At 36.5% G+C, this 26820-nt stretch overlaps 1 protein-coding gene across 1 annotated transcript in view; it reads right to left on the reverse strand.

Moving 5' to 3' along the window:
• Positions 1–26820, reverse strand: part of GABRB3 (gamma-aminobutyric acid type A receptor subunit beta3) — a 244740-nt gene that overhangs the window by 11510 nt on the left and 206410 nt on the right. Inside the window, exons 6-7 of the mRNA XM_047864612.1 lie at positions 24526–24663; positions 4085–4237 (exon numbers count right to left, since the gene is read on the reverse strand). Coding sequence (XP_047720568.1) covers positions 4085–4237; positions 24526–24663 — 291 coding nt within the window. The remainder of the gene's footprint in view (positions 1–4084; positions 4238–24525; positions 24664–26820) is intronic.

Genomic DNA, 26820 nt, shown 5'->3' on the forward strand with positions numbered 1-26820 from the left:
AGTTTACAAGTAAATGTGAAAACACCATGCAAACTCCCTGAAATTAGGTGTTCTCATCATTATTCAAAAATTTTGTAATGTCGCTGCCATAATTTTTTCCTTTCAAATGTATTTGGAAAGCTTGAATGCTTTGGTTTAGTCATTGCTTTGGTTCTCCAGTTGACTATTTTGAATGGACATATATGACCCCGGCCTTAGTGGACATCCCAGGAAATGGGCTGAAAGAACACAGGGATAAGAAGACCCAGCACATGTCACAGGCACTCAGCCAGGTAAAAGCGGCCCCTGAAAAATGGGAGAGGACCCTGGCTCAGGCCCATTATCTCAGGGTCAAGGAGTCCCTTAACAGTACAGTTTTGGGGTGAGTGCTCTGTTTGGGCTCTGATTAGCTCTTAGCTTAAAAGGCCAATGTGTTTACTAATTCTTTGTATCATTTTACTTCCTATCTAGATATTGTGGATGATGGTGGACTGTAGAGATTCACAGACCTGGATGGTACAGCCACATGGCCCCAAAAACCTAGCTCTGCCACTTGCCAGCAGCATGACCTGAGCCTTGATGGGTTCACACCATTGTTTAGAACTGTTGTGAAGTTTAAATACAATGCCTGAAAATCATTGGTGATATGTTAATAAACTGGCATTGTTAACACTGACAATAACAAATAGTCATATTTATTATTACCATTACAGGGAAAGAAATTATTCAGTAGCTTCTGGTTTCCTGGCAAGTACCCACAGCCACAGCCTTGCTTTGAACTTCTGTCCTTTGTCCTTGAGGGGACCCATCCAACTGCAGTACAGGAGATAACTGAATGGTTCTTTCCCTATTCTTTTACATTTATCAAGCTGTTCAGTCTTTACACTAATTGTTAGCCTCAAATTATTTCTCATTTAGATTATGCTAAGAAAATACTGTATTTGAAAAGATGCATTTATAAAAGGACTATGAAATAAAAATATAATTTGCATCATTTAATCAAAAGATATTTTCTTTCTCTTCTTTGTGATAAAAATAATGTGGCCTAAATTATTTTAGTATAAATTTTTACTTTTAAAAGGACAAGTACTATTATTCAGTGATAAGTGGACCTCAGGATTTTGAGGAAGACCATTTAATTACAACTCCCAAATTTGCAGTCTGAATGCTTGTAACACTAACAGTTCAACAGATCAGACAGTCAGCCCCTGGTCAGAAGAAGCATAAAATCCTGAAGCATACAGAGCAGCAGTGCAACACAGCTTTCTGAAGGACCAACATTTCCCTTCTCAGTAGAGAGACAACCCTAGACAACTGTAGGTCCAAGAATCCTGAGCCAGAGCCATGGATATCTTTGCTCAAAACCCCTTTGCACAGACCTGTACCTCTAAGACCTCACTTAGAAATGAGGCACATTCATCATGGTGCAACCATTTAGGATGCTGGTAACAGCACTCAAGGCATTTCAAAAGGTATGGTACAGGACAAGACAGGTGGAATGGGGTGGGAAGAGGATTTCTCCAATTAACCGCCTGCCCCCATACCATGGCCATATATTCTTAAAGAGGCACTAGAGCACATAGCATTTTAATGATTTTGAGGGATCCCTAAATAATAATAATAATTAATAATAATCCTTGCTTAGCTTTATTTTTTATTTTTAATCCTTGTGTTTACAATGTAATAGACAAAATTACTCCTGTGTGTACTGTCTACTGACACCATAGGAATCACCTGTAGCAGTTAAGGGAGAGAACTGGAGTCAGACTAACTGCATTACAATTTTTATTCTGACATTTAATATTATATGATGTTGTACAAGTTATGTAGCTTCTCCATACCTAGTTTTCCTGTTCTGTAAAATGGGAGCAATAACATTGCTTACTGTGCTATGGATGTTCTGCAGAATAGATAAGGCAACCCCATTAATGTCCTTGCAAAGAACCTGGCACCTGAGTATTTGGTAAAGTTCAGCCTTGATTATTGTGTTGTCATTCAGTGTTCATGATCCTATGATATACTTTTCCTTAAGTTATTGAAGGTAACCAGGTGACATTTCCCAATCCCTGCAGATCCAAGCTCAGAGACCCTGTTCTATGTAGGCAGAAGGTGGGACAGATGGAGTGAACACACTGGTATTCTACTTTGAGATCTGGACTTGGACTTTTATCTGCTCAGATGCTGTGGCCTTAAGGTCACAGCTGCCTTCAAGACCCCCAGGCCTCAGGTTCACCTTGACACTGGCAAATGCCCATTCATTTCTGTCTCTGTGCTCACATCTGCCTCCCAGACTTGTGACTTTGGTCAGAATCTGGAGCTCCTCCAGTAGTGAAGCCTTAGCAACTCTGGGCAGACCATTCCTTTGTCTTAGCAAAGCCATAACAGGATGATTTAGGTTTATAATAATAATGCTGTGTTGTTAGAAAAGGTGGAATCTACTTTCACATACTGTAATAAGGTTGGGTTGACTACAACTCACTTCAGATAGAGTATCTGTTTAATATTGTGGAAGTCAGTATTTTACAATTAAGGAGCTATAGAATTTATATATCTATAAAAGTTAGAAATTCACATTTTCAGCTCACCTCACTCATATTGATGTCAGATAATTACAGTTCTTTGGTACTCATATTTCTCTTGTTATTTCAATAATGACAAATTCTCAAAGGCTGATTCACTGTGAAACTCATGAAGCCTCAGCTTCAGGTCTCCAATTGCATAAGCCTCTCCCAGGCTTGGGGAAGGATCCTGGATATTTTATATTTGTCTATTTTATATTCTTTTTCTTAAAGAGAGACCCTGAAAATGTATAAGCTAACAGATCTGCAAAATTTAGATCTGACCGTCCAAAATCATTGCAGGTCTGGTTTTTCCAGGTGAGATGAAGACAAAATACTTTAACAAAGAGTAATCTGGTAACATTAAAAAATAAAAAAAAGAAGAAGAAGGGCAAAACCTTCATAAAGGACTTATGTTACAGGGTAACCTCTGCAGGCTGTAGAAAAATCCTACAGATCTTTAGGGATGTTTTTCTCACCATTCCCATTAAAAATACATAATAATTAATATGGCACTTTTAGTTTTTTGATAGTTTCTTCTTCTCAAAGCAATTTTTTATTCAATGAACACCTTTAGGAATAGCTACCTAATTTCCTATGTATTAATCTATTCATGAATGTAACTCTGCAAGTCACCTGTCATTCTAAACCAGACATCTACATAACACATGTACACACATTTTCCCAGGGAAAAAGATGTCATTCAACCTGAAGTCCTGGAAAAAGATGGTAAACAAAATCAGGAAGAAAGAGGGATAACTGGAACCCTGAAATATTATGGCTTTCTGTAAGCTAATTTACCAGCAAATGCATTGATAATTATTTTCCATCTATTTGTAAAAGTATTACCAATAATTTTGCTTTCAGGAATTGAATTCAATCCTACCAGAGGAGGGATGGACTGGATAATTGCTCTTCAGCCCTATACTCAACTAAAATGTGTTTAAATGATAAACAAACAAACAAATAATATATAGTATTCTTTTAATAATCTAAACATATAACAAATGATATAGGAACCTGTAAAATACCTTGCATATCAGCTAACAATCCAATTGCCAAATGACCAGTGGCCAGTACAGATCACTAGAGCTCCAAATAATCACTCAGAATCTAATCACATATTTTAATGTTCATTAAATTATGTAATTCCAATTACATGCTATAATATTTGACTATTTTTCTGACTTAAAAAAGATGAATGCCCATTAGTCAAGTCTTCTTTCTAGGCCACAGAACAATTTTGAACAGGAGATGTTAATCCTTGATTTAAAATTAGTGTCAAAAATAGTTTTATTATGCAAATATTCGGCGAACATATTTTCCCTTTCATGGGCATGAAAATTCACATTTGAGCCTTGTAATTAAATTAACACATCAAGGGAATCATGCATGAAATTATTATTTTAAGATAAAAGTAACTTTATGGGCAAGACTAGTGTCATGATGCCAAAAAATTGTAGTTGAACTATAGCTTTTGAACTTCCTTAATACTGTAATGACATGGTTACTTTACATTTTAGTTATCATTTAAAAATAGCACATACCAAGGGCAACTCTAGCTGCAGATGCATCATAATTGATCCAGAAGGACACCCATGAGAGAATCGTAATTAGTATCGAGGGCATGTAAGTCTGGAGAATGAAGTATCCAATGTTTCTCTTCAACCGAAAGCTCAATGAGAGCCGAGGATAGGCACCTATGATAAACAGACAAAGATTACACAGGAGAAAAGACATAGCAGACAAAAAAAGTTGGCTTTGACCTCCACTGGTCAACAGCATGCATTTGAAAAGCCCATGAACTGAGGGGTGACCCATGAAATTTGCTTCTGTTTACCTAATTGTATTTATAGAAGAATTGGGAGGAGACTTTATTTCAGTCTCTAAGAGAATGATGAGGATACTCTTCTAAAGCTAAGTGTTCAGCTGAGAATCATCCCTAGGAAAACTTTGGGAAAGTTTTTAGCTTAGAATACAGAATCATCTCAAGTATCTGGTTTATTATTTCATCAATGGCTGTACCCTTCTTCTCCATTGTAAATAAGGGAGATTTGTTTCAGGTTTTATTGACCAAAATGGTTTTTACCGGTTGTCCCTTCTGCCCATCTAGAGCAACACTGTGCACAGACATTGAATTACTGACCCTCACCTAAGGAATCTCAAGGGTACCCTGAGAGCTGCAGAGGCATAGACGCAGACCCAGTCTTACAGAAGGTGGCAGTATACACTGCGATGCTCTACTCTGACCACAGACAAGGCATTAAGGAGAGCCTCAGAGCAGCATCTTGTCCCAGTGCTAATCTGATGTGTGCATCCAACTCAGTATACCTTTAGTATACCCACAATTACAGAATAAGAAAATTGCCCACTGATTATGCCACATTTAGTTTTATATTTGCCTTCTCCATTTTATTTTGCTTTTCTTGCAGCAAAGAGAGTGTAGGCTCCATTTCCTCCTGTCCACTTCAACCATCCACTTTATCAGTTCCAAATCTCCCTGATCTACATTCTAGTGAAGCTGCTGGAAGGTCAACCAGTGAAAACCCAATGACCTTCTCTAATCATCCATTTCCTTGCCTCTTTCTCTTCCACAATCACTGATGGACGGTGCTTCCTTCCTGAGATTGCAGTACCTCGCTCATCTTGACCTCCTTCTACTCTAAGACTGACAACCTCCTATTCTCCCACACCCAAATTTTCCAGACTTTGTTCCGTGTATCTTTCTGTTTTTGTCTCTATATTCTTTTCCTAAGAAGTCTGACTCACTCATATGACTATTAGTTCTATGTTGAAAATGAAAGATTTTTATCTCCAGGCTCCTACTTTGCCATCAACCACATTTTAAGCTGGAATTATGTAAAGGAGAAAAGAAGAAGAAGGGGACTTAGCACTTAAAGGCTAAGAATGTGGGAAATTTCCTCCAGTCATTTGTGTGTGTGTGCATAATTTCTATTACATAGCTCTGATCAAATGCATACATCATACTGTCATCATAGCATAAACATTTTCATACTTATTTCAAGTTATTCGTAAACACAATTTAAAATTCTTCCCAATTTTCCTTCAAATATATACATATGTACTCTAGTTTACAAAAATATTTTCCTGAATGCAACAAATTTTTATTATTTCCATTTTTACAAAACTATAAACACTATTCTTAATATCTCTGCATAGTGCCCTTTCACTGTATTTGGACTTGTTTCTTTAGGATGAAAATGCCAAAAGAGGAATTGCTAGGCCATTGCAATTGCCTAGCAAGGCATAGGCAATTGCTAGGAATTGTTTAGGCTTTTGATGGTTATTGCCAAATTACTTTGTCAAAAAATCATACCAGTGTACATGTCACTATCAACACTTTATAGAATTCCCTACTCACCTTGTAAACATGACAATGTTCCAGAACATTTCTTAAAAATACCTTTTTTTTAATTTTTTTTAACGTTTATTTATTTTTGAGACAGAGAGAGACAGAGCATGAATGGGGGAGGGTCAGAGAGAGAGGGAGACACAGAATAGGAAACAGGCTCCAGGCTCTGAGCCATCAGCCCAGAGCCGGAGGCGGGGCTCGAACGCACGACCGCGAGATCGTGACCTGAGCTGAAGTCAGACGCTTAACTGACTGAGCCACCCAGGCGCCCCAAAAATACCTTTTGATAATTTCTTTGGGAAAATTTTGTCCTTTCCAATTACTCTCTTTAATTGCATACTTCCTAAATGTTTGTTTTTCTTCTGTATATAAGCTCATATATGATCTGATTATACTATTTATTCATTTTTCTCATTTTTTATTCCTTTTTTTTTTACCTATTCATTTCAGTTCTTTTGACATTAATCCTTGCGTGCATTCTCTGCAAGCATTTCTTCAGTTGTTTGTTTTAAAATTTGTAATGGCTTGAGTAGGGGACATATAAACACTTAAATTTTTGTATATAGTTGAGTTTATCCATTTCATGTTTTCCTTGTTATTTTTAAAACTTGATTTTAATCTTAGGTAAGTTCACAATAGAAATTTAATCACAAATCTATTTTGAAGGTTGATAATTATTTCAGTGTTTGATATAAAGCATCCATACACACTGTTTTTTGTTCCACAAACATCAACCAATTCTTCAAACACCATCAATGGAATAAAGCTTCCCTTGATATAGGTCTGATATACTCTATTTTTGTTTTACATTACATTTTATGTATATGTGGATCCTTGGCATGATGTGCCATTGAACTGGGTCAGAGTCCTATCTTGCCATTTCCAGATTCCTGGCCCTATGTTCCATCCACACATTCCTGAAGTACAGCACGGACACTTGCTGTCAACCCATATTCAAAATCTTATATAGCTCACTGCTTCCTAGAAAGGTCCAAATATGCATCTGGGAATTTTAGTTTCTCTAAAACATTTTCCCAAATTAACTCCTGTTTTATTTCCCACTATATCTTTTCATTAAGAATACCATTTTCTAGCTCAAAGAGTGTCCTCACTACCTAAAAATAATTGTCCATATTTCCTGCTTCTGCTGATTCACCCACATTCCTCCCTCCTGACGAAATGTTTTTCCTTACCCATGTTACAAAGCCTTAATCAAATGCCACATCTTCCATGAATCCTTTCTCCTTCTTTCATCAAAGTGTAGGTGATTACCTTTTTGAGTTATTTTCTCTTTTATAAAATTATTACTATTTATCAAGACAGGATCTTCCTTAGTAAGTTGTACAGTCCCTAAAGCAGAGTTTGTGAAGTGATGTATTTTTCATATAATATGATGCCTAGGTAAATGTCTAAACTATCATAGGTTATCAACAAATACATCTGTATACATAAAAATGGGAGTATTTGGTTTATTTATGTTACTCTCTAGCAAGTGTAATACTCAAAACGTTCAACATCTTTACTGAATGTTTGAACTCCCATAGCAACTTTAATATCTTTATCAAAGTAAATTCATTGTTGGATCTTAGTTTGACATTTAATGACAATCTCAGGCTTTACTTATCACTTAATCATTTGCTGCTCTTGTTTCAGTTATGTCTCACTCTATCCACTATACTGGAATAGTTTCTGTATTTGTCAAGATAGGTTGGTTTATGTTGCAATAACAAAAAGAACCCCAGATCTCTATAGCTTAAAACAAAGATTTTTATTTTCTTGTGTATCCACTTAGCTTTCTGTATCTGGAACACTGCTGGACACCGTGGTAGAAGTGCCACACATACTCCCCCTTACACTTTCTTGTCTAGAGCAAGTCCTACTGTCAGTCTTTATGTCATTGGAGTAAGAGTTTAGTCCTTTCCCAGAGGAGATGAGTAACTTTTTTTTGAGTGATAATATAATCTATCTTATTGCCCAACTTTCATTTTTCTACATCAACTTGCTTAATATTTTCCAAAGTACACCTTCTTCAGGGAAATTGTTCCCAACAGAAGCAAATGTTGATACCTATGCAATGAAGTATGATTAACACTATTGGGAATACTTGCCCCCTGTAATAGGGAGGTCAATGAAATGAATGCAAAGTCAAATATTTGGAAAATCATTATAACCTTGAGGAAAGGAATACTAATCTCATTCGAAAAATAACTTGATCTCTGGAAATTTTCCAAGATATAACACAGAATTTAGAATAACAGAATTCATAATGCAAAAATTAGATTTAAGAAATATTCCACTTTCTTATGTTTGTATAGTAAATACATTCTACTTATTGAAACTGAAGTGATACTTCAAATAAAAAAAAAAAAAGTTTTAGGCATTCACCATATGCCCCACACATTCTAGTCTCATAATCCCAGAGGTGGGGATTGTGAAGGGAGCAGACAACAAATGAATAAGAAGGGGTTCTACATTCTCATCTAGCTCCTAATCCATGTCAGAGAAAGACTCATACAGTTTGGCCCTGGTAAAACAGAGTAAGAGTCTTGCTGGAGATAGAAAGATATTCTAGAGCATGAGATTTGGTGATGCAGGGGATGTTTCATAGCATCTGAACCAAGATACTATTCCTGGTTGAATACAATTCTTTTCAGGCAGGGAAGCAGGAGAGCGTTCAATGTAAAAGACTCACTAGGGCAAATGAAGAAAAGCCTTTCAATACACCGTGAGAAATAGGCCTCAGAATGTTAATAAACATGAGTTCTAAGATATATTAAGACCTGTTTTAGGTCAAGGCCTTTGTCATTGGATATGCATCTTAAAGAGCACATAAAGTCTTTTTGTAGCTTTGTTAAACAAAGTCCTTACATTCAGGGTGAATGCCATGATGTATGTTGTATCTATGGGAAATCTCCCCACATAGCTAGTGGTTAATAAAGTTGAGAAGTAGTGAGTCAGCTGCACTAAGATATACCCTTCAAAACAGCAATAGAGCTTAAAAATTACAACAGAAAGGCACAGAAGCCCTAAAGCCTGTGTGCCAATGCAGATGTGGTCAGGTTCCCAAGTAGATGCTGAGCCAACAAAGAGAGGAACAGTCCCTGAACACAAGTGCATTGTTCCAGTTCAGGGCTTCCTTGGCAAAACTACCTATTGAAGATGCTGATCTCAACCCTTTCTCCTCAGACGCACTAAAAGTTATGCCAAAAACAAGGCTCTGGGTATGGAATCTAGCCGGGGTACGGAATTGTGCTCTAAAGCATTAATATTGTTGAAGATGTCATTTACAATGTCGACACAGAGTATCATGTCACCTTTGTGGAGGCAGAGAGCCACTCAAATGTGTCCATAAAATAATAAGCTGATATTTTAGCAACTGCAGCAGAGCTGACCTACACACATGTGCATCTCCCTCTTTAAGGTGGCCACTGTGAGGGGATCTCCCACCATTGCCTAAAAGTTTTGTGAGCTCTCAGTGCTGCTCTTGAGTTTTTATTTTTTTTAATCATACTGTCTCATTCATTTATAATCTACTTTTTTCACTTCATAACACAACCTAAAACTCAAAATGGTGTTACTAATTTTCTTCCTCCTATTACTAGTCACCTTAATTATTTTATGTTCAAAAAAATGCATGAAGGGCAGAACATATATGAAAGAGGAAAGAAAAAAAAAGAGGAAAAATAGAACTGGAACTTGAGAAAAATATTTTCAGATTGTTTCAATAGGCAATGATTCTCATTCTGATTCTCCACAGTAAAACAAGAATATTGTATCACATGACTCTGGAGCAAAGGGTGGTGGTGTCTAAGAGTTTAGGTTCAGCCTCATGGTTTATTTGGAATATTCCTTTGGTAAGCTGATTATCTGCTCAAACCCTCAGTTTCCTTGTGTTGAAATAGGGCAAGAATATCACAGTAAAAAAAAAAAAGATAAGTAATGCTTCATCAAAATTACAAGCTATTAATCTGCAAAGTGAACTATAAGAAAATAAAACCACAGCCCACAGAATGCGAAAAAATATTTGTAAATCATATATTTGAGAAGGATCTTATATCCATAATATATAAAGAAGGCTTAAAAAAACACAACCCAATTTAAATATGGGCAAATGACTTAAATAGACATTTCTCCACAGGAGAAAGTATCCAATAAGCACATAAAAAGATGCTCAGCATTATTACTTTTTAGAAGAAAGCAAATCAAAATCACAATGAGATACCACTTCATACTTGCTAGGATGACTACAATCAAAAGGCAGACATAGAAATATATGATTTGATAATCCACTAATGGCTACTTACCCAAAGAATACAAAAAATTGGAAAACGTATATGTATCCCTATATTTATTACAAGATTATTTACAATAGCCATGATATGAAAGTAAACTAAATGTCCGTTCATAGATGAATGGATAAAGAAAACAGACATACACACACACAGACACACACACACACACACACACACACATTACTCAACCATAAGAAAGAATGAGATCCTTGGCATTTATGACAACATGGATGTACATAGATGGTATTATGCTAAGTGAAATAAGTCAAACAGAGAAAGACAAATGCCATATGATTTTACTTATATGTGGTATCTAAAAAAAAGCTAAATAAATGAATAAAATAAACAAACACTGCAGAAACAGACCCATAATACAGGGAAAAAACTGGTTGCCAGAGGGAAGAGGTGTGTGTGGGGGAGTGGTGGGCAAAATGGGTGAGGGGAATGGGAGATACAGGCTTCCAGTTATGGAATGAATACATAATGGAGATGAAAGGTACAGAATAGGGAACATATTCAATGGTATTGTAACAGTTGTATGGTGACAGCTGGTAACTACAATTGTGAACATAGTCTAATGTATAGAGCTATGGAATCACTATGTTGTATACCTGAAACTAATGTAAAATTGTGTGTCAATTATATTTCAATATAAAAAAAAGACAATAGCAAGTGTTGGTAAGGATGTGGAGAAATTAAAACCTTCATGTACTGCTCTTGGGAATATGAAATGGTGCCATCACTTTGGAAAAACAGTTTGATAGTCCTTCAAAAGAGTTAAATATAGTTACTATATGATCCAACAATTCCAATCCTAAGCACATGCCTAAGAGAAATGGAAACATATCTACAGAAAAACTTGTACATGAATATTCATAGCAACCCTATTTTTAATAGCCCAGTGTTCATCAATGATGAATGGTTAAACAAAATATGATATATTCATACCATGGGATGTTATTCAGCAATAAAAAAGAATGAAGTGTTGATACATGACATAACATGGATGAAACTTCAAAGCATCACGCTAAGTGAAAGAAGTCAGTCACAAAAGGACCATATAGTGTATGACTCAGTTTATATAAAATACACAGAATAAGCAAATTCACAGAAACAGAAATGAGGTTAGTGGTTGCCCAAGGCTGTGGGGTAGGTAGAGGGAAATGGGGAGTGTCTGCTAATGGGCACAGAGTTTATTTTTTTAAATGTTTATTTTTGAGAGAGAGAGAGAGAGCTGGGAAGGGACAGAGAGAGAAGGAGACACAGAATGCAAAGCGTGTTCCAGGCTCTGAGCTGTCAGCACAGAGCCTGTTGTGGGGTTCAAACTCATGGACCCCAAGATCATGACCTGAGCTGAAGTCTCACACTTAACTGACTGAGCCGCCCAGGCACCCCCAAGGTTTCTTCTTGAGTTATGAAAATATTCTGAAATTGAATGTGGTCATGATTATACAACTCTGTAAATACATTAAAATTATTGAGCTATATAATTTCAATGGGTGAACTTTATGGTATCTAAATTATATTTTGATAATCTCTTAAAAGAAAAAAAAAGAATGTCTATTACATGTATCTTACTGGAAATTAAATGACTTAATTTATATTAAGTAACAAACTTACTATCTGGCCCCAAATACACATTCAGTAAATACTGAATGTTGCTGCTTCTTCCTTTTCTTTTCTTCCTCTATGGTGCCTTCTATACTCAGGATTCTATAATCTAAGAATTCTTACCATTGAGCATTAAAAAAAATGTGCGGTAGTTTTAAAATTAAGTTCAAAAGGTAAAGGTAGACAAGATTTTTGATTTTTTTTTTTGCAAAGGAAGTGCAGAACAATGAATTTCTGAAGATATCTGGCTTCTGTGGTGAGACATGTTTGATAGGTCAGGAGCCCTTAAAGGAAAATGATTTCATATTAGCAAGATGAGATAGCTAAGCTCTCATTTAGCACTGAGAGTAAGCTTGCTTTGGTCCCACCATTTTGGACTGAAGAATTAGTATTTGTCTAGGAAGCAGAGATGAATTGTCTCTTAGGATCCTTCTAACAAAAATCAGTAGGAGGAAAAAAAGAATGGGAATTTGCCTCTAGAATTTAAGGTTAGATTATATTGTAAGTAAGATAGAGATGATAATTCCTTCTTTTAATATTTCATATAATACTTTCTCTAGACCTCTAGTAGATGTTATTTATAGACTCAATGGACAGTAAGTTGATCAGAGGGCTTTAGTTCACTAAAGCATGGATCTCACAATGGACTTTAGAGAAAATTAAGTGAATGTATTAACAATGTGACATGCAGACTTTAAAAATATTTGTAATCTGTCATAAACATTAATGAAAAGCACAATTGCATTTTGAAAATTGATTTTTGAAGAATAGAAAATTCACATATCTTAACAGAAATGTTCATTATCATTCATTTTGGAATTCTTCTCTTTTTCTTTCTTCTAATCTTGGCAGAGGTATTTTGAAATAAACCCCGAAGATATCAGTCCAAATGTACCCCAGAAAAAAGGAAGAGAAATAAAAACATGACACAATTAAAGAAGCATATTAAAAAACATGTTTTTCATGTATCTAGCAAAAATTTCAGTCTTTTAGCTGAAACAAAACTAAAAAGTTAGGAGTAAATTTCAGATATGGGAAAAACTGTACATCCCAAACTTTGCAGAATATACATTCAAGACCAATGCAAAAGATGAAGTCTCAATCTGGTGATCTTGAGTCCAGAGTGATATTTAAGGAGCTCTTAGATTATTAACTTGTTGAATATATTTATTAAAATAAATGTAATGTAATATTTCTTTTAACCTGATTCCCTTACTGCTATTCAAGTGCTTCCCTAACATTTCCACAGCTTTTTATTGTTACAACCAGAGTCAGATCTCCTTTGAGCTTTACAGCACTTTCTTCTATTGCACACTGTTCAATATAAGTGTTTCCTCTACATAACATTATTGGAAAAATCCAAAATTATATTTTCCAAAATGTGATTACAAAATGTATATTATTTTTTTCTTTTTTACTCTCATATATTAATAGTCTAAACTAAGTAAGAATTAAATTTTTCTGAAAAAATAAAGAGGAGTGGGGAAAAAAAAACCATGGTGTTTGAGTATTATAGATAGGTAGCACTTCCACTGGAAACAACTAGAGGAAAATGGACAAAATTTAAATATATCTCCTTGAAGGCACTGGAGAAATAGCAAGCTAGTAAAAATGTGGGGCAAGTTATGGGAGAAAAAGAAACAGAGAGGTGAGCCACATTTCAGGTAGCTGAAACACATACTTTCTAGAAGAGAAAGATGAGAAGCTAATTAGGACATCTGACAGATCATGGACTAAATGAGCAGAAACTAGGGACAGAAAACAAGTAGGGATTCCAAAGAGCTTTGTCCAAGAAGTCAAGATAAACCAGAAGGATTAACCCATATACAAGGACTGAATCTGAACTCAACATCACCTGTCCAGGATTGCTAATGCCTCTAGTGTCTGACAGAGGTAACATACATTCACTTTGAGGAAATAAAACATCATAAATTTTGAATTATATCCACAATTTCCCCATGGATAATAACAGATTAAACACAAATAAGGAGGAAATTATGGGACTGAAAGATGAGTCAGAAGAAAATTTCCAGAGTGAAGCATGAAGAGAAAATAAAATGAAAATTCCAAAAAGGGGGCTGAGATATACAGAAGATACAGTGAGATTTGTGCTGGAGTTATAAAACTGGAATTGAGACTGGAATCCTAGAAGAAAACCACAGGGAGAGAATAGAGCAAAAGCAGTGATGACTAAGAATGCTCCAAAAGTGCTGAAAGACCAAAGATTCAAGAAGATCTATAAATTCCAAGAAAATAATTACAGACAAAACCATATCTTGGTACATCATAAATACCAATGAAATCAAAATCAAAGAGAAAAAAAATAAAAAAAATACTATAAGGGGAAGAAAAACAAATTAATTTGAGAGCACCAATTAGACCAACAAGTGTCCTCTCAATATAAACAGTGGAAGCCAGAGACAATGAAATAATATCTTCAAATGGAAAAGAAAAAAAATTGTCAACCAAAATTTCTGGAACAATCCTACAAGAATATATAGGTCATATATGGTTTTGAAAAAAAACCTAGAAGAAATTTGTGACCAGGAGACTCAGACTAAAGAAAATATTTTTCAAATGTTCTTTAGGCAAAAACCAAAACAAATCAGAACAAAACAAAAAACAAAAATGTTTTATAGGCAGAAGGAAACATTCACAGATAGTGACTTAGAGATAAAATAAATAACAAAGAAAACAGGACATTTATAATTATATCTAAGTGAACATATACTGCATTTAACAATAATAATAATAATATCATATAGGGTTTTAAATATATATATAAAGTTATAATATATAATGACGATAGCATATGTAGGTCAAATGAGGAAATAGTTAAAATGCACAAAGGTCTCTACAGTGTTTGGGAAGAGGTAAAAAGACCATCTCAGATACATTATCAGAAGTAATAAATACTTTAGCAAGGCCATTCAATATAAAATCATTGTGTTCTTATATATATCGCAACAAAAAATAATGCTAAAAATTTTTAGCATGTATACTTGCATCAGAAAAATATCAAACATCTAGAAAAGTTTAGTAAATATGTACAAGATTTTTATACAGAAAATCCTAAAATGTTATTACCTCAAATTAAAGAAGACCTAAGTAAATGGAGATAAAATATACTACAGATTGGAAAAAATTATAATGATATGCCTTTCACCAAATTAATGTATTCCTAATAAAAAGCCAAAGCACTTTTTCAGTGAAAATTAATGATCTGATTTTAAAAGTGACATGGAAATATAAGGACCAAAATAATCAAGTTAAAAATAAATAACGAGTAAATAGTAAAGTCGATTGTAAACAGTAAATAAAGGATCTGCTCTACTTAAAGCTACAGTAATTAACACTGTGAGTTAAGGGTACAAGATAGATAAATAAACCTATGATACAGAATATAAAGTTCAAAAACAGATCTATGCACATTAAATTTATGACAAATGTGTTGCTGTAAAACAAATGGTGCTGTCGAAAATAATAAAACCTGACCCATACTTCACACCATTCACAAAAATCAATTGCATGTGGACTGTAGGTTTCAATGTAAAAAAGTACATTTTTGTAACACACTGTGACCTATAACCAGCTTGCATCTAAAATCTATAAATAACTCAAATTAATGACAGATAATTCACAAAAAAGAATTGCACAAGTAATTCACAAAGGAGGATCTCCAAATAACCAATAAAGACAGGTGCTCAATCTCACTAGTACTCAGAGAAATGGAAGTTAAAACCACAAAAAACCACCCAACGCCCAGCCAGTAACTTCCATGTGAAATGTTGGCAAGGATGTGGGCAAAAGGAACACTCGTATGAGAATTACTCGTATGAACATAAATTGGCAGAATCACTTTGGAAAACAGTTTGGCATGATCATTAAACTTCAACATTCACAATTACACTTCCAGGTATACAGTCAATGTTTGTCTGTGCAAATATTCACATACACACACAAAAACAAGTACAAGAGTGTTCACAGTAGCATTATTCATAAATCTGTACCCACAATAGAGTGGATAAATAAAATGTGGTGTAATTGCATAGTAATATAGCAAAGAAAATAAATGAAATACAGTGACATGGATGGATTTCATAAACATAATGTTCAGTTAAATTCAAACTCTATTATCCCATCAAATAAGGTTCAAAAACACAAAATTCAAAAAAAAAACAAAAAACAAAACAAAACCAAAACAAAACAAAAAACAAAACAAAACAAAAACACAAATTTCATTATATTGTGACAAGATAATAGTTTTCTTTGAGAAGGAGGGAGGTAAGGATATTAGGTGGAGTCATAGTGGGGATTTTGGGGTTCTGGTAACATTCTACTTTTTCATCTAATTGCAGTTATAGGATTGCTCACTTTCTGGTAATTCAGTTAGCTCTGCATTTATATTGTAAGTATTTTTCTATATGTGCTCATACAGAAAAGTTATAAAAGTTATCATTAAAGTAAAAAAAAATCTAACAATCTATGTCTTTGTATAAAATTATAAAGCATGGAAAAATTCTAACCATTTTTAGGAAGAATGCTTTGTTAAACATTTTTAAGAGAATATTTCAGACCTCAACTTTTAAATGATTAAGAATTGTCAATCTAGAAGAGGTTTAAAAGTTAGGTTCAGCAAAGATTTCTTACATTATTCCTAAAGGCTTATATAGAGGGCCAATCTTTTCTTTTTCAGATTTCAGTCCAAAGAATTTCTAAGACTAATTTGTTTCCACTTATTTTAAAAATACTTTTCAGTATTTTCTGATATTCTACCATAGATCCCTAATGGATCTCACAGAAGTAGATGACAGATTAAATAGAAATACATTGACTATAGTAAATAAATTTATTTTAATGGTTAAAGGAGAAAGAGAATGCCATGTAGCTCACATCTAGGTATCAAGTTGCAGGAGGGAGAGAATCCCCCACCCTTGTATTCTTTCTCTTTTTTCTTCTGTCTCCCTTTTAATCTGGCTTCCTTTTTCTTAGAAAGCCTTACTCAGGCATGTTTTCAGATTTGGCTTAATCCTATAGATTGTAGGTGCCAAGGAATAATCTGAGAACTCACTTCATATACCCTTTCATTAAAAAGTATGAGATCAAGCTCAGAGCCTGGAGCCTGTTCCAGATTCTGTCTCCCTTTCTCTCTGCCCCTCCTCTGCTCACACTCTGTCTCTGTGTCTCTCAAAAATAAATAAACATTAAAAAATAAAAAAAAGTATGTGATCTTGCAATATGCAATAACAAAGACAGAGACAAATACCATATGATTTCACTTATATGTGGAATCTAAAAACAAAACAAATGAACAAACAAATGAACAGTGCAGAAACAGACATATAAATATAGAGAAGAAACTAATAGTTGCCAGAGGGGAAGGGGAAGGAGATGGACAAAATGGGTGAAGAGGATGAAAAGAAACAAACTTCCAGTTATGGAATGAATATGTCACAGGGATGAATATGTACAGCACAGGGAATATAGTCAATGGTATTGTAATAGTGTCGTATGGTGACATGGTAGTTACGCTTGTGGTAAGTATAGCATAACGTATAGAGAGTTGTCAAATCATTATGTTGTACACCTGAAACTAATGTAAAAATGTGTGTCAACTGTGCTTTAATTATTAAAAAAATAAATATAACTCTGGATCAATAAGGAATACTTGTAATAGATCCAGGACTTCCCGGGAAATCCAGTAGATTGGAACAACGAATGACACACAATAAGCCTAATTAAAATAATTTACTTTCTTTTTTCTCTTCTCTGACTTTTTTTTAAGTTTATTTATTTATTTTGAGAGAGAGAAGGAGAGGGGCAGAGAGGAGAGACAGAATCCCAAGCAGGCTCCATGCTGTCAGAGAGCAGCCCGATGCCCCACTCCAAATCACAAACTGTGGGATTGTAACCTGACCTGAGCTGAGATCAAGAGTCGGATGATTAACCAACTGAACCACCCAGGTCCCCCCCCCCCTCTCTGACTTTCAAGAATCTATATTTGGGACTTGGGCACTTTGTGAAAATACTGAGCACCAATTTATGAACCAAAAAAATAATTGAAAATATATTTATTGCGTGCCTGACATATATGAGAGTGGCAGTAATAATATTTGACAGAAATTAATAATCTTTGACAGTTGATAAAGGAATGATACAGGTAGAGTGTGATACCAAGTTTTCCAAAGGAAAGATAATTGACAGATACGCTAAAGGAAAGCTAAGTGGAGGTGTTGGTGGTTGAACTGTCCATTGATAAACATACAAGATTTGGATAAGGAAAACAGGAAGAAAATATATCAAGTGGAGGCTAGAACAGAAGTGAAAGTCTTTAGGCAGAATGCAGGAGCATATGCTTCGAGGAGAGTAAAAGAGTTAGATGCAACAACTATCAGGATGGCTTCATACTGGGGACATTTGTGAGCTAAACTGAAGAGACAGGTTGGTGCAACATATGGATTCAAGGTCAACGAGTATTAATCGTACTCTGCAGACAAAGGGTAGTCATCAAAGCATTTGGAGCTGGGTAATGGCTTCATGCAAACAGTGTTCCTCAGCTACTAATCTGGCAGCAAAGTGCAGGATGAATAGGAAGGCAGAGGCACATTTCTTGCCACCAAGTATTTCTGGGTATTGGATGAAGCAATTGTAGGGCCCTGGATTGGGATTGTGGAGGCCTCCAATCCCATTATCAGTTTTTGGAAACCTGCATAAAGCACTGTTCATCAAGAACACATGGCCTATTAACATAGGCATGTGAAGGAGAGAGTGGCACAGACTCTAAAAGCAGGCACTGTGTTCATTGTTTGCTATCCCAACTACATATTCACCTGTTTTGTAAGAACCCTTATAACATTAATATGTAAAATTGATGAAAATGATCATTTAAAATAAAGCATAAAAAGGCTAGTTTTTAAAATCTTTGTCAAAATGCATTAGGGGTACTTATTCCTTAAGAAACATGAGAATCGTCATCCTTTCTAGCTTTACTATGCAACTTTAATCAAATTATTATCATGCTTTATTTATGTGTATTTATTTTTGAGGGAGAGAGAGAGAGCAGGGTAAGGGCAGAGAGAGAGGGAGACATAGGATCCTTGCTAGTAGCGCAGAGCCTGATGTGGCACTCAAACTCAGGAACCAAACCTCAAGATCATGACCTAAGCCAAAGTTGGATGCTTAACTGACTGAACCACTCAGGGGCTCCAAATTGTTATCATTCTTGAACTTCAGTTTTCCTAAACTTTAACTTGGGCTAATTTATTTGTCTATTACCAGTCTTCAAGGAACATTAGTGAAAAATGCTTAAAACAAGGTGCTATAAATTATAATACAGCATGCCATTATGGTTAGAAGTTAGAGTAATGTAGGCTTGCTTCATTTTCTTTCGAGTTTAAAAGGGTTGATTTTTTTCCAAACAAAACAAAACAAAACAAAACAAAACTATTTATTGAATAATGGTAGTAACTGAATAATTATTTGTTAATATGAACTAACTCAGTCATTTCTTTGTTGTCTTTAAAACACACCTATGGGGCGGGGGGGAGAGGCGCTTGGGTGGCTCAGTCGGTTTAGTGTCCGACTCTTGGTTTTGGCTCAAGTCAGTGAGATAGAGCCCTGTGTTGGGCTCCATGCTGAGTGTGGAACCTGCTTAAAATTCTCTCTCTCCCTCTCCTTCTGCCCCTCTATCTACCTCTCAAAAAAAAATAAAACACACCTATGGAACACAACTCCCTTTTCCTAAGCAAAGGGGTACTTAATTTCCTCCCAAGGTACAAAGAGGTTTTATATGTATTTTTTTTAATTCATAATATTTTAGTACATTAAATATTTGAATATATAACTATAGAAAGCTTATGAAGGAAATAGAAGAAAATATAAAGAAATGGAAAAACATTCCGTACTCATGAATTGGAAGAATAAATATTGTCAAAAGGTCAATACTACCCAAAGCTATCTACACATTCAATGCAATCCCAATCAAAATTGCACCAGCATTCTTCTCGAAGCTAGAACAAGCAATCCTAAAATTCATATGGAACCACAAAAGGCCCCGAATAGCCAAAGTAATTTTGAAGAAGACCAAAGCAGGAGGCATCACAATCCCAGACTTTAGCCTCTACTACAAAGCTGTCATCATCAAGACAGCATGGTATTGGCACAAAAACAGACACATAGACCCATGGAATAGAATAGAATCCCCAGAACTAGACCCACAAAAGTATGGCCAACTAATCTTTGACAAAGCAGGAAAGAATATCCAATCGAAAAAAGACAGTCTCTTTAACAAATGGTGCTGGGAGAACTGGACAGCAACATACAGAAGGTTGAAACTAGACCACTTTCTCACACCATTCACAAAAATAAATTCAAAATGGATAAAGGACCTGAATGTGAGACAGGAAACCATCAAAACCCTAGAGGAGAAAGCAGGAAAAGACCTCTCTGACCTCAGCCATAGCAATCTCTTACTCGACACATCCCCAAAGGCAAGGGAATTAAAAGCAAAAATGAATTATTGGGACCTTATGAAGATAAAAAGCCTCTGCACAGCAAAGGAAACAACCAAAAAAACTAAAAGGCAACCAACAGAATGGAAAAAGATATTTGCAAATGACATATCGGACAAAGGGCTAGTATCCAAAATCTATAAAGAGCTCACCAAACTCCACACCCGAAAAACAAATAACCCAGTGAAGAAATGGGCAGAAAACATGAATAGACACTTCTCTAAAGAAGACATCCGGATGGCCAACAGGCACATGAAAAGATGTTCAACGTCACTCCTTATCAGGGAAATACAAATCAAAACCACACTCAGATATCACCTCATGCCAGTCAGAGTGGCCAAAATGAACAAATCAGGAGACTATAGATGCTGGAGAGGATGTGGAGAAACGGGAACCCTCTTGCACTGTTGGTGGGAATGCAAATTGGTGCAGCCGCTCTGGAAAGCAGTGTGGAGGTTCCTCAGAAAATTAAAAATAGACCTACCCTATGACCCAGCAATAGCATTACTAGGAATTTACCCAAGGGATACAGGAGTACTGATGCATAGGGGCACTTGTACCCCAATGTTTATAGCAGCACTCTCAACAATAGCCAAATTGTGGAAAGAGCCTAAATGTCCATCAACTGATGAATGGATAAAGAAATTGTGGTTTATATACACAATGGAGTACTACGTGGCAATGAGAAAGAATGAAATATGGCCTTTTGTAGCAACGTGGATGGAACTGGAGAGTGTGATGCTAAGTGAAATAAGCCATACAGAGAAAGACAGATACCATATGGTTTCACTCTTATGTGGATCTTGAGAAACTTAACAGAAACCCATGGGGGAGGGAAAGGAAAAAAAAAAAGAGGTTAGAGTGGGAGAGAGCCAAAGCATAAGAGACTGTTAAAAACTGAGAACAAACTGAGGGTTGATGGGGGTGGGAGGGAGGGGAGGGTGGGTGATGGGCATTAAGGAGGGCACCTTTTGGGATGAGCACTGGGTGTTGTATGGAAACCAATTTGACAATATATACAAAGATCTGGTCAGCCGCTACAGTATCTATTCTCAGACTCCTCAGAATATGCTTCCTTCCTGATCCCACATTTTAGTTAGTGAGAGCTAATAAATGCTTACTATAGGCACTATTCTAGGCTATTTGTTTATACTAACTCATGTATTCCTCCCAACAACCCTACCAATAGATATTATTAATATCCCTATTTTTCAAAGTGGTTAAATAAATTGCCCTGGGTCACACTGCTAGCAAGTTTCAGTTAGGACTTCTCCAGCATCTGTGTTTTAAAACCCCAGACATAGTGTCTCTTGAACATATTTAAGTCAGCTCTATTACTGTGGCTTAATTCTCACTAAACATTACTTTACACAGTGGACTATGTGACATCATCAGGGGAATATTGCTGAAACACGAAGGCCTAATGAGAAATCCCAGGAGACCAGACACTCCTTGTTTCTCTCTTTGATGCCAGGCCCAGTCCCACAACCAGTTCATGTCAATTGTTGAGTGAAAATTCATAACTTGCTTTTGCATGTTCTCTTCCCTGTAGCCTAAACCTCATGTTACCCTGGAGATGGACTAGGACAGTTTCCTGTAGGCAATCACAGCAAAGGACCTTCTGTAAGATCCCCAAATTGGCAGGACAAAGGTTAGGAGGGTAAAACAAAATTTCACTTGCATGATACTGAGAATAAATATCTGAAATTTTGCCCCTTATATGTATTGTTTGCCTCCCCTGAGTCTAGCTTGCCTCCACCCATTGTCCTGCAGATTCATGTGGCTGCTCTGTGTTTTACCTCCAGGTGGAAGTAGAGGTGGAGAGCATTACATTTAATCCTCATCATGGACTCTGGCTGGTCCAAATAAACTTCCAGAGTGTTTGTTCTTAACTAATCCTTTTTTGAGAATTCTATCAGGCTACAGAATTCTTCAATCCTATAGCCTGATTGACTGATCAATCCTGTTGACTGATCAAAATCTCTTTAATTAAGAACACTTGTGGAAAGGAAAACAAATCAGTGTAACATTTAATTTTAAAATATTTTTTAACAATGTAGCTTATGCCACTTCCTTATGAATTGACCAATTAGACTAATTTTAAACTGCAAGCTCTTTAAAAAAAACGTTATTATTGAAGTATAATTGACACACAATATAAAGTGCAAGCTCTTTCAAAGTTGGGAGGTTTGTAATTGACTGATATGGAGTCCCTGGCTTATATCTTGCAAATGCCAGAACTTGGTAAGTGCTAGAAAGAAGACATTGTACTTCATTCTGATGGGCTGATTGCTCTATGCATAGTTTAAATATTATCCCCCACATCTGTAGTGTCTATTTGGGAGACTTTCTACCATATAAATACTTCAAAGAAAGACAAAGAGTGCATCTAGAAAAAAAAAGGCCTCTTAGTGGTTTTGAGGTAGAGGATTCAGGAAGGCCATTCTAAATGGTTGCATTTTCCTATGGAAGCACTGCACACAGACCTCATCCATCTTTTTGATGAGGCTGCATGAAAATGCAGTAAGAAATCCTCAAGGCAACATACTAATGGCCACAATGGCAATTTTCAAGACCAAGGCAGGCTTGGGAAGATTATTCCACTGAGAGAACACTACTCTTATGTTCTGAGCAGAACATCTGCACATATCACTTGTAGCATGGAACAATTTGAATCCTGGTTCTAAAATCAGTAAAGCATTTTATCCAATGCATCACAGGGCAGATTTCTTGGTTGTAGAAACCATTGCTTAACAATAAGCCAATGTATTTGCTGGCTCTTACTGTCCATCTGATGTGAGTGCCTCTAGAGACTACAGGGATATCTGTAGCACCTCTTGCAACAGAGGATAAAGTGGCACTGCATAAAAATGAGCCAGAATGGTGTCTTAAGAATTCGGGCTTTTGTCTATACTTAGCATGTCTCATTGGTTCTTAGAAGCTGGGGTAGAGAGGAGGGAAGTTGGTGCTTGACTCATTGTTCATTTATCCAGGGACTATTGCTGCATGCCTAGGACATGTCAGGCATTATACAAGATGGGGGTGGGATTAGGGGTAAACCATAACCAGGACAGGCCCCTCCTAATGGAGATGTATCCTTGAGGTGAGAGGCACAGCAGAGCAGTATTGTGGCAACACAAAGCAGCCACTTAATCCAGCTTGGGGAGGCAGTGTGTAAGTGTGTAAGCAGAGCAGAGTCCAAAAGTCTTCCCAGAGGAAATGGCATCTAGACTAAGTTAAAGAATGAGTCAGAGGTGACCAGGCAAAGGAGAGGCAGGTGGCTGTTGGTCACAGGCATTCCAGCCAGAGGCAACAGGCAGAAAGAACAGGGGCTTCCTTGGGCTTTATGGATGCCCTCACAGAACTGGAGCTGATTGACACCCACTTGTCATTGTTCAAGCTATACTGACAGGAGAAAGCCGAGGTGGAAGGTTCCAGCTCTGTCTTTATTTAGCATTTTCAACCCAGAGTTTGTGGTCTTTATAAAACCTTACTGATTAAAAAGGACTTTTGTTTATTACCTCAATTACAATATATATAGAAGGAATGCAAGGGTAACAAGAAAACACTGCACAATGTTAAAATACACATAGTTGTAATTTAATGAAACCTCAGCAAGGACAGACAGGATAGCAGAAATTACCTTCTCAATCTTTAGATAGTTGAAACAAAGATGACAATGAAACCCAGGCTGGGGCAACCTTAACCAGATAGTGTAAGGAGAATATGATCATATTTCAAGAAGCATCACTCACTGAGGGTGGCCCAATTTCTTGGACCACCAAGGCTGCTACTCCAGAAGTGGGGTGAAGTTATCTTACTTCTGGGAGGGGAATAGCACTACTTCCTCAGATCTTCCTCCTGCTCCTTCCTCCCTTCCTGTCTGCCTTCAAGGCTATCACTGGATTTGTGTCTGCCCAGAAATGAGAGAGTTTCTTATGTTACCATATGTGGGTTGGTTAAATTCACCCTAGCTTTTTAACTTCTCAGTAACTATCCCCTGAATGCATCTCCTTGTGAGGTGATCTTTCCTTCCCATCAAAGTTTACTAATCCCTTTAGACACAGAGAAAAGGAGTACCTAAGATGATGAATTACTGATGACAGTACATCTTTGAATGACCAAGTTCTGTGAGTAAGCTGCATGGTTTCATTACGAGACCATCACTGCCTAGGCTTCCAGTGAGTGAACACAGGACTCACCTGTGGCAAAGACGACATTCCTCGAGACCAGACGATGCTCCACAATAGAGAACTGAGGGAGCTCAATCCTCTCCACTCCAGTGACAGCCTTATCACCTCCACGCCAGTAAAATTCAATGTCATCTGTGGTATAGCCATCTGCCATGAGAGAGAAGTGGGGACATGACAGAAATGAAGAATCTTCATTTTGTTTACATGCAAGCCTAAAGAAACTGTAATTAATAAAATGAAATAACAGCTTTCCCATATTTGAAGTAGATTTGTTCCATGTGCTTAACTATGAGAAAAAGCATCATCAAAGAACTAACTTTCGAATATTTTTGGTTACTACCTCTGCTGTTTCATTCAGACCACACTAGCACTGAGAAGTAGAGGAGCTGGGGAGGCTGAATGCTCTCACCAGAATTCTGTTTGCAAAGCCTAATCATAGAGTTGGACTGGATGTTGCATAGAAATGAATTTAAAATATATATTAACAGCACTGCAGAAGATGGTTGTAAGAAAAAATTAAACCTCAAGTAAAAGGAATTCTGGAAAAGCAACTCCTCTCAAAAACTATGACAAAGTTAAAACACTGAGGGTGAATTTAACATGTTGAAGTTTGATAACATTAGAAAATTTCAAGGCAAAGTAGGGTCCTCCTTGGTATTTTTATATGGCTTCATCAGACGTTTCTGGCTATGAGGTCTGCCATCTTTAGAAATGCATTTGGTTGGGATACTATTGGACCTTAGAAAGGGTAGTATTTATTACCCAGATTATAGCTCCAAGCCCAGATCTTAGCATAGTGTACATTGTTCACCTTGTAATAAATCAACCAATGCTTCTTCAGAATGAGACAATAAGACAATCAAATCTGATGTTTCTGGCACCACCCAAGAGTCTTCCACAGAATTAAGTTAACTTTATTAGTAAGGTTGATTAAAACTTAGACCTAGAGAAAAATATCCTATCAGTATAACAGACTTTTTTTTTTTAATTTGAATGTGTAATACAATGTAAGGCAGACACTCAATATTTGACAAATAAGCCAAAGCTATGGGCATGACTGCTCTCCATGGCAAATGTCATCTCCCTTGTCCCATCTTCTGCCTTCTCTCCTTGGATCTGGTGGTTACAACTTTTGTCTCCTCCCTTCTCTCTGACTTCCTTACATTCCATTCACATCTGGCAATCATGACAACAGTTCATAACACACACATCTTACCAAGCCACTCTTCTGCTTAAATCTCTCAAATGTTTCCCAATACAGTTAGTGAAATAAATCCAAAGTCCTTACAAGGATGTGAAGAATCTACAGAAATGGACCCTGTATGTATTGTGAGTACATCCACTCTCTTTCTCTCGCTGACCCAGCCTGGCACCACTGGTCTTCTGGCTGCAGCTCAGACTGCATACTGTGCCCAGTAGTGTGTCCCTCCCCCTTGTGTGGGGACTCACACTTCCCCACATTTCCATCTTGACTTAAATAAAAACATTTGTATATGTGTGTAGTCAGGTCACCAGAAAATCCTTTCTTCCACTCAAATGCTTTAACTGTGGATTTTCTCTAATGGCTCCGAAGTGAAGGATTATTCCTGACTTTCTGAGGAAGTTGATAACAGACCATCCTACCCATTCTCCCCCTCAGTTCAAACATCACAGTAACAAACATCACAATCTGCACCCTCTGAGGCTACTCAGTATGAGTTCAGAGATTTGGAGTAGGAGCTGCTTCCTTATTTAGGTCCCAAATTTGCCTTCCTGAAATTTCCATCACCTCACTGGGAGTTGTGCCTTCCGGCCATACAGAATCCACTTTACTTCTAAGATAAACCTTCAATTACTGGGAAATCATTATTTTTCCACTGAGCTTTCTGTCCTCCATGCTAAATCTCCCCAGATGATTCCATTATGCATCACTTGACATGATTTCATGTCCCCCACTTTCTGAAAGCATGGCTCTCAGAAAAGTTGACAGTGATATACTGTCGAAATGAGGTGCACAGTGGGGTCAGTTCTATACAGGATGAAAACATGTGTACACCCAGCACAACTTCCCAGTATGGTTGCTCACAATGACACTCACTTCTCACCACAAATGCATCAGTAACACTGCAGTCATTTGCCTTCCCCCTAAAGAAATATGGCAAGACTAAACCTAACTGAGACTAATTATAAACCAATCTATGATAGACCAGCATAAGTAACAACAGAAACAGCAACATCTGGATATGCCAGGAGATGTAGTTCAGGTATCAGGAGGGACACTTGTTTATTAGATAATAAAGATGCAGTTTTCATCCCTCACAAAAA

This window comes from Prionailurus viverrinus, chromosome B3 (genome assembly GCF_022837055.1).
Source record: "Prionailurus viverrinus isolate Anna chromosome B3, UM_Priviv_1.0, whole genome shotgun sequence".
Taxonomy (NCBI): domain Eukaryota; kingdom Metazoa; phylum Chordata; class Mammalia; order Carnivora; family Felidae; genus Prionailurus; species Prionailurus viverrinus.